General features: G+C 35.1%; 1 protein-coding gene across 1 annotated transcript; it reads right to left on the bottom strand.

Moving 5' to 3' along the window:
* Positions 1-974: 974 nt before the first annotated feature.
* Positions 975-1,910, bottom strand: LOC127689973 (olfactory receptor 1537). The gene has a single exon (XM_052189547.1). It carries the CDS (start codon positions 1,908-1,910, stop codon positions 975-977), a length of 936 nt encoding a protein of 311 aa, XP_052045507.1.
* Between the last annotated feature and the right edge of the window lie 7,978 nt (positions 1,911-9,888).

Here is a 9,888-nt window from a genome sequence, read left to right as displayed (position 1 = left end):
ATTTAGAAGATAATCTGATAGTGACAACTACACAAACTAGTATAATAGTATAATAGTCAAACTGCATATGTAGTATTTATTGTGTCATCCACAGATATGTGTAACTCTTTTTATAGGAGATAAATACAATTACAGAACTCCATAACTGGTCTAAACAGAGGGAAGAATGAAGCACTGCAATTCATCCATCTATAGTACGACCTTTCTGCTTATAAATCAAAGAACCTTTTAAAAGAGCAAAAAAGAATATTCTAATAACCAGACTACAAGGAAGACCGTGGTAAGACTATAACTGCTATGCATGACAGAAAGGTGGCACTGTACATCTCACCAATATGGTTTCTTACAAAAGAGCCAAAAATGATACCAGGTGACATACCAATGTACATGTGTGAAATCTCAGGGAACCCAATGCCAAGATGAAGAGCTGTGGGCCACTAATGATTGCTGAGACCAGAATCAGTCTTTCTATGGATAGATATGAACTGAAGGAAAAGAGGCCAGTAATTTGAGAGACAAAAGGGAGAATATTGAAGTGGCAAGAGAGAGATAATTAAAATGATATAACTATAGCTCTTATATCAGAAAATTTCAAATATGAATTAAAATTAATAAAAAGCATCATTTTAGTTGTCACTAAGAATGAAGTTTATCATTTTAAACTAATGTTTATCAAATACAAAGAAATGTGTGTGTGTTAGTTGTGTGTGTGTGTGTGTGTGTGTGTGTGTGTGTGTGTGTGTGTGTAATGCTTGGCTATCAACCATGGGCATAAGAATCCATGTCACCCTTACCATTTGGCAACATTGTTGATTCTGAAAACATATGAGATATTTGTAATAGCAAAAACTATCAAAGTCTCTTAATAAATGAGTAATAATAATGACAATGTAGGGTAAAAATAAATAGTATTAATTCAATATATAAATTTTTAATTACTTGGCTCTAATAAATAATCTTCACATGATTTCAGCTTACATGAATGTTTTTCTTTCAAGTATTTTCTTCAGTGCAACACTGACATCTTTATTCCTCAGGCTGTATATCAAGGGGTTGAGCATAGGCACAACAGTAGTATAAAACACAGATGACACTTTCCCTTGGTCCATAGAACTCACTGATGATGGCTGTAAGTACATGTATGCAGCAGAACCATAGAAGATAGCAACAGCAGAGATATGGGAACTGCAAGTATTGAAGGCTTTGGACCTGCCCTCACTAGATTGAATGTTCAGTATGCTGGCAATGATGAAGATGTAGGAAGTAATAATGATCAGCGTTGGGACAAAGATATTCAGTGTACCAAAGAATAGAATCAACATTTCATCGATATAGGTATTAGAGCATGCAAGCTTCAAGAGGGGAAGAATATCACAGAAATAGTGATTGATCACATCTAATTTGCAAAACTGAATCCTTGCCAGGAATCCCGTGTGAACTGATGCACAGAGCACAGCATAAATATACACCCCTGAAATCAAGGAACTGTAAATCTGATAGGACATAATTACAGTGTAAAGCAAGGGGTTACAGATGGCAACATAGCGGTCATATGCCATTGCAGCTAATGTGTAGCACTCTGCAGCCCCAAAAATGATGAAAAAGTAGAGCTGAGCCATGCATCCAGAGTAGGAGATGAGGTTCTTCTCTGTCAGAAAGCTCACCAGCATTTTAGGGGTAACAACAGTGGATTGACAGAAGTCAATGAAGGACAGACTGCTGAGGAAATAGTACATGGGTGTATGCAGGTGTGAACTGAGCCCAATCAGTGTGATCATGCCCAGGTTCCCTGCCACAGTGATCAGATAGATGCCTGTGAAGAGGAGGAAGAGTGGTAGCTGGAGTTCTGGCTTCTCTGAGAGCCCAGCCAAGAAGAACTCAGTCACTGTGCAGTGGTTTCCTGCTGCCATGTCCTCCTTTCAAATCCTGAAAGAGTAAAAAATATTTTAAGCCTGTTAAACTAGAAAACTTTAGAACACCATTGCTCTCCATATAATTACCTTAACTAAATCATTTTAGATAAATAAAATTTGCCTTTTATTATTATTTTAAATCACATATTTAAAAATTAAAATGAATTTCTTATAAAATATTATCATTGTGTACAAATTTTAATAACGTTTGTGAGTTCAAAGCAATTTGTTTAAATTGAGATTTAGAATGGGCATCAATTGGAAAAATGCCTGTGTTAAGGAAGCAAGCTTTACATAAATGAATTTACTTAAATATAAAGTAATCCAAAGTGTATTTTTTGATCTCCAGAGCTTTTGTTTTTAGAAATTTGCATTTGCCTAGTTATTAAGATACATAGAGCTAAATGTGGAAATGGAGTAATATCTGGAGAAGCCATTGCATTTATTACTGAACACATGGTGTTACCAGAAGTACGTACTGGACACATGGTGATTTGAACAAGGGGATCCTTTACTACTACTACTACTACTACTACTACTACTACTACTATTATTATTTTTTTTTATTATTTATTTTTATTCCAGTCATTTCCCCCACTCTTGGTTTCCCCCTTCCACAGTTCCTCATCCCATTGCTCCTTCCCCTTGTATCTGAGAGGGTGCTCCCACCAGGCCTTCCCCTTCTCTGGGGCCTCAAGTCTATGGAGGATTGAACACATCTTCCACTGAAGCCTACCCAGATACACCTCTGATATATTTGTGCCAGGGGTCTCAGATAGGTGCATGTATGCTCCTGGTTAGTGTCTCAGTCTTTGGGAGTTTCCTGGTGTCCTTGTTAGCTGAGAATGCTGGTCCGCCTATAGGGTTACCCTCCTCTTAAGTTTCTTTAATCCTTGCCCTTATTCAACCATAGGGTTTCTCCCTTCAGTCTAATGTGTAAGTATCTGTTTCTGTCTCAGACAACTGCTGGTAGGGCCTCTGTGAGGACAGACATTCCAGGCTCTTGTCTATAAGCACAACACAGCATCAGTAATAGTGTCAGTCCTTGGTGACCCACCCCATGACATTGATCCCAAGTTGGGCCAGCCATTGAACCACCTTTTCTTCAGCCCTCTGGGCTTCAACCTATCTTCAACCCTGCACCCATATCTGATCATGTTTCAATTTTCAACTCTCTTTCCCTTCTCATATGCAGGCCACTCCCTCCCTCTGCCTCCCATAATTATTTCCTTCCCCCTTCAAAGAGGGATTACAGCATCCTCATTTGTGTCTTGCTACTTGTTAAACTTTTGAAAGTGTGTGGGTTATATCCTAGATATTCTGTACTTTTGACTAGCATCTACTTATCAGTGAGTATATACCATGTATGTCATTTTTTTCTGGGTTACCTCACTCAGGATGACATTTTCTAGTTCTTGCCAGCAAAATTCATGATGTTCTTATTTTTAAGAGCTGAAAAGAATTCCATTATGTAAATAAACCACATTTCTGCATCCATTCTTCAGTAGAGGGACATCTTAATGTTGTTTCCAGCTTAAGGTGAAGCATATGTCTTTGGGGTATGGAGGGGTATCTTAACTGGGTCTTCAAGTAGAACTATTTCCATCTTTATGAGGAATCTCCAGATTGATTTACAGAGTGGATGTACCAGTTTGCCAGCCCACCAGCAATGGAGGAGTGTTCCTTTGTCTCCACATCCTCACCAGCATGTGCTTTCATTAGAGCTTATGACCTTAGACATTCAGGTGTGAGGTGGAATTTCAGAGTCCTTTTGATTTGCATTTTGCTGATGACTAAGGAGGTTGAGCATTTCTTTAAATGCTTCTTGGCCATTCAAGATTTCTCTCTGAGTATCCCTTTGTTGGATGTAGGGCTAGTGAATTTTTTCCCAAATTTGTAGATTGCAGAATTTTAGTACTGACTGTATCTTTTGCCTTACAGAAGCTTTGCAGTTTCATGAGTTCCCATTCATGAATTCTTGATCTTAGAGCCTGAGCCATTGGTATTCAGGAAATCCCAACCGTGTGCCAATGAGTTCAAAGATCTTTCCCACTGTCTCTTCTATTAGATTCAGTGTATCTGGTTTGATGTTGAGGTCCTTGATTCACTTGGACTTAAATTTTGTGATAGGTGATAAATATTTCATTCTACATACAGACCACCAGTTAGACCTGCAGCATTTATTGAAAATACTTTTTTTGTTCCACTACATGCTTTTGGCATCTTTGTCAAAGATCAAAGGTCCACATGTGTGTGAGTTTACATTTTGTCTTCAGTTCTATTCTACAGATGACCTGTCCATTTGTGGAGCAATACCAAGAGGTTTTATCACTCTTATTTTGTAGTATAGCTCAAAGTCAGGGATGTTTTTTCTTCCTGAAGGTTCTTTTATTGTTGAGAAATTTTGGCTATCACATGTTTTATGTTTTTCCATATGAAGTTGAGAATTGCTCTTTCCATGTCTGTGAAGAATTGTGTTGGAAATTTGGTGGGAAATGCATTAAATCTGTAGATTGTTTTTGGTAATATGGCCATTTTCACTATGTTAATCCTATCAATCCATGAGCATGGAAGATTTTTCCATATTATATAGTCTTCAATTTCTTTTTTTCAGGGATTTGAAGTTCTTGTCATACAGATCTTTCACTTGCTGGGTAAGAGTTACACCAATATATTTTGTATTATTTGTGGCCATTGTGAAGGGTGTTTTTCCCCAATTTCTTTCTCAGCCTATTTATCATTTGTATAAAGAAAGGCTACTGGTTTATTTGAGTTAATTTTATATTCTGCATTTTGATGAAGTTGTTTATTATTTATAGGAGTTCTTTGATCCATTTTTGGGGTCACTTGTATATACTATCTTATCATCTGCAAATAGTGATACTTCTTTCATGCCAGTTTATTTCCCCTTGACTTCCTATTGTAGCCTAAATGTTCTAACTAGAACTTTGAGTACTATAGTGATAAGGACAGAATGGGTGCCTTGATTTTTCCAGATTTTAGTGAGATTGCTTCTAGTTTCTCTCCATTTAATATCATGTTGGATGTTAGTTTGCTATACGTGACTTTTCTTACATTTAGGTATATGGCATGAATTCCAATATCAAATAATTGTCAAACTCAAGGCTGAAATCAACCAAATAGAAACAAAGAGAATGATATGAAGAATAAACAAAACGAATAGCTGATACTTTGAGAAAATCAACAAGACAGATAAACCCTTAGCCAAACTAACTAAAGGGCACAGAGATAGTATTCAAATTAACATAATCAGAAATGAAAAGGAAAATATAACAAAAGAAACTTAGGAACTTCGAAAAATCATCAGAACCTATTGCAAAAGTCTATACTCTACAAAAGTGGAAATGTTAAAAGAAATGGATGATTCTCTAGACAGATAGTACATACCAAAGCAAAATAAAGATCAGGTAAATCACCTGAACAGTTCCATGACTCCAAAAGAAATAGAAATAGTCATAAAATACCTCCCAAACAAGAAAAAAATCCAGAGCCAGATAGTTTTAGTGCAGAATTGTACCAGGCCTTAAAGAAGAAATAATACAAACACTCCTTAAACTATTCCAGGGAAATGCCTTGGGAGTAGTGGTGTATGCCTTTAATCCCAGCACTTGGGAATTAGAGGCAGGCAGATTTCTGAGTTTGAGGCAAGCCTGGTCTACAGAGTGAGTTCCAGGGCAGTCAGGACTACACAGAGAAATCCTGTCTCAAAAAACAAACAAACCTTTCCACAAAACAAATAACAACAACAACAGCAAACAACAAAGATCTATTCCATAGAATAGAAACACGAGGAACACTAATTTTTCTATGAAGCCACAGTTACTCTACTATCTAAACCAAACAAAGACCCAACAAAAAGAAAACATCAAACCAATCTCACCTATGAATATTGATGCAAAAATATTCAATAAAATTCTCACAAACCAAATCCAAAAGCCCAACAAAACCACCACTCAAAACCACCACTCACCATAATCAAGCACACTTCACCCAAAGGATGCAGATATGGTTCAATATATACAAATTTATCAACATAGTACACTATATAAACAAACTCAAGGAAAAAAGCCACACATATCAGAGGCTGAAAAAGCCTTTTAAGCACTCAATTCTTATTTGACAACCATTCTTCACAGGAATAGAGTCAGTCACCAGTGGTTACATAATGAGACCTTTTAGACAAAGTGCACCTACCTATTCAGCCCCATCACTTACCAATGACACTGTTCACTAATACAACATAATTTTATTTTATCATTTTATAATAACTATTTTTTCTCGTCACTCAGGAAATCTTCAATACAATTTTTATGTGGTAAGCTCATCTTGATATTCTCACAATGAAAAAAGGGTATTTCTATGTAATAAAATTGAAGAAACAGACTCAACTCAGTTCTTCTCTTTCCTTTCATACACTGTGAACTAAGAAGAATTGCAATATAGAAACACATTAAGTTGGATAAATATAATTATATTCTCTATCCTATTGTATTCTGAACCAATTAATCATTCTGTGCCAAAGTAAATTCTTAACTGAATTAGAGTTTAGTCATTAAAAAGTAAAATAATTGAAATGTTTTTAAAATGTAAACATTTATGTCTTGCATAAATAATGTGACTATGTGACAAATAGCAACCGTGTGTTCAAGAATAAATGGAAGGGACAAATTGGCCACCATGGGCAAACAATAACAAAAGGAAAAAAGCTACATTGGAAGGGAAGGAGAATGGAACTGGGAAGAGTTGGGAGATGGAGAGTGAACATGACCAAAGCATGCATATTAAACTGTCAAAGAGTTAATGAAAATACTTTCAATTTAAAGGGAGAAAAAAAAAGAGGTGAAAATGCACAGTGATTATATACATCTGCCAAAGGGCTTATACAAAATACATAAACATTTGCATTAGTATACTAGAAAGCCACCAAAATCTTGAAAATAAAATCATTGTATTAATTGAGAAAAAACTTTATAAAATAAGATAATTACAAAAACAGTATATGAGGAGTAAATGTGTATGACTTTATGAATACTCATATTAAACATCAATGAAATCAAAATGAGACACCTTCATACAAGTGTTTTAGAATAACTTTTTAAAAATTGTAGCAATGCCAAATGTGAATGAGTATCTGAATCACATAGCATGTGCTAGTGGGATAAAATGTAAAACCGTGAAACTTTAAAAATCTACCTTGAAAACACACATATTTTATGCACTTGAATTTTATGTTTCTTAGGTTTTATCTAGGATAAATGGCAACATTTCTCTACATAAAGAACTGTAACAAAAATAGTCTGGCCGTTTTGCCCATTCCTTACTAAAGCTTTAGTAAGAAAAAGCCCAAATATTTAGTTGTACTTTTAAATGCAATAGAATACTTACTAACATTTATAAAGGAAGAAATCTCTCATGTAGGCAATAATACATCAAAAGCATGCTATTATTTGTATAACCATAAAAATAGATATTTCGGTGTGGATTGGGCTTGCACATGAATTATGTATATTGTCACAATCACTATGAGGTCACATGTGCATCTCTTCCCTTGTATTCATCCACCATCTTTGGAGAATGGGTTTCTTCATTTAGAGTTTTTCCCATTCAGTGAGTTCCCATTAGCCCCTTCAAAAATTACATGCTCTTATAAAAATATTGGTTACATACCACAGCTCAATGTTATGGCCTTGTTGCTAAAGGCACCCTTTAGCTGAGTCATAGAACATGGAAATATCAATATATCTGGCTTGGCCTGGAAGTTTCATCACTAAAGGCTAGATTTTATGATGCTGGATGATACTATTGACACTACTAGAGGAAGGAACTGCTCAATAGTCTTATACACCTATGAAACCTGTGAACTACATTAGCATATTGAAAATATTTTCATTGGTACAATGGTGTCATGAACACCATGGGAGTATTGAACCATTTTCTCTCTACAAGATGAAACCTATACCTGATACTATTATCAGACCAAGGATTTGATGATTTCTTAAAGTTTTAAAAATATTATCTGAGCATGTTGAAGTTTGCACTGACCCTACATAGATACTGAGTAATTGAAGCATTGCATGTACACATTTTTATTTTTATTTATATTTTAGTTAAACTGCATAGTTTTTCCTATGTACAATAGCTTTGTGGACACTATTCTAGTACCTGTTATGTAAAATGTAATAATGCCGGCACTAAAATTATGATTATCTTTGTCTTTAATTTTTTTAAATTTGAGTTGGACCTTTTCTCTCTATGCGATGATAACTTTTCTATTTGCTTTTCTACAGATTTAAGTCTGCTTTGTATGTAAGTTCATCACCACAACCTTTATATTTGCTATTCTTTTAATGTCAAAAGTGAATTCTGTGTTTCTTTTGTATCCTTTTGTTAAAACATATTTCAATTGAATTCCTAAAATTAAAAAATAAAATATAAATGGTGTAACAAAATATGAACAAGTTAGCAGCAAATATCAAGAAGTAAATATAATAAAATGCAAATAACCCTCATATTGTGAATACTTCAAGAAAAGTTTTAAGAGAGAAGAATTCATCATTGAAATGTTTTTTTAATATTCAATATCAAAAAGAAATCATCATTGACTTATGAGTAGGTTTGTCATAGTCTAATTACTGGAGTCCGAGAGAAAGTCATAACATTTAAGACACCAAAACAGTAATTAAAGAAATTTTTTCCTCCTGGGTCATTTCAGCCTTTACAGCAAAAATCAGTGTAGCCTAATATTAAAATCAGCACATGTTAAAAGATTACAAATAACGTAATCCAGAAACTCTTGATGTATTTCATGCTCAATCCCAATTTTTCTTCTTGAATCTCTCCATATTTAGTATGCATATATACTACTGGCAGAGGCATTAATTTCTTTTTAAGATATTTTGTTCGTCATTTTATGTGTTTGTTTATATGAGGTATGTGCGCATAGGTGTATATTAGAGTGTGCAATAAAAAGCTGGAGAATACCTTTGGACAGGATACTTGCTCTTTCTTCTATGCAAGTTCGGAGGACTGAACTTGGATCATCAATATTGCATTAAAAGGGCATTTACCTTCTGAATCATCTTGTCTGCCTAATTAATGCCTTAATTTCTAAGAATGCAATATATTTAGTTGCTTTTCAGTAAGAGGTAAGACATGTAAGGCAAAGGACACTGTCAATTGGACAAAACTGCAACCAACAAATTGGGAAAAGATCTTCACCAACCCTACATCTGAGAGAGGGCTAATATCCAATATATACAAAGAACTCAAGAAGTTAGACCCCAGAAAACCAAATAACCCTATTAAAAAATGGGGTACAGAGCTAAACAAAGAATTTTCACCTGAAGAACTTCAAATGGCTGAGAAGCACCTTAAGAAATGTTCAACATCATTAGTCATTAGGGAAATGCAAATCAAAACAACCCTGAGATTTCACCTTCCACAAGTCAGAATGGCTAAGATTAAAAACTCAGGAGACAGCGGGTGTTGGCGAGGATGTGGAGAAAGAGGAACACTCCTCCATTTCTGGTGGGATTGCAAGATGGTACAATCACTCTGGAAATCAGTCTGGCTGTTGCTCAGAAAACTGGGCATGACATTTACAGAAGACCCTGTTATACAAATCCTGGGCATATACCCAGAGGATTCCCAGCATGCAATAAGGGCACATGTTCCACTATGTTCATAGCAGCCTTATTTATTATAGCCAGAGAAGCTAGAAAGAATCCAGATGTCCCTCAATGGAGGAATGGATACAGAAAATATGGTATATTTACACAATGGAATACTACTCAGCAATTAAAAACAATGCATTCATGAAATTCTTAGGCAAATAGTTGGAACTGGAAATTATCATGCTAAGTGAAGCAACATAATCACAAAAGAACACACATGGAATGCAGTCACTGATAAGTGGATATTATCCCAGAAGCTCTGAATACCTAAGACAAAATTC

The sequence above is a fragment of the Apodemus sylvaticus genome, chromosome 7, assembly GCF_947179515.1.
Source record: "Apodemus sylvaticus chromosome 7, mApoSyl1.1, whole genome shotgun sequence".
Taxonomy (NCBI): domain Eukaryota; kingdom Metazoa; phylum Chordata; class Mammalia; order Rodentia; family Muridae; genus Apodemus; species Apodemus sylvaticus.
The sequence above is the reverse complement of the archived record's forward strand: the minus strand, read 5'-3'. Positions and strand labels throughout refer to the sequence as shown.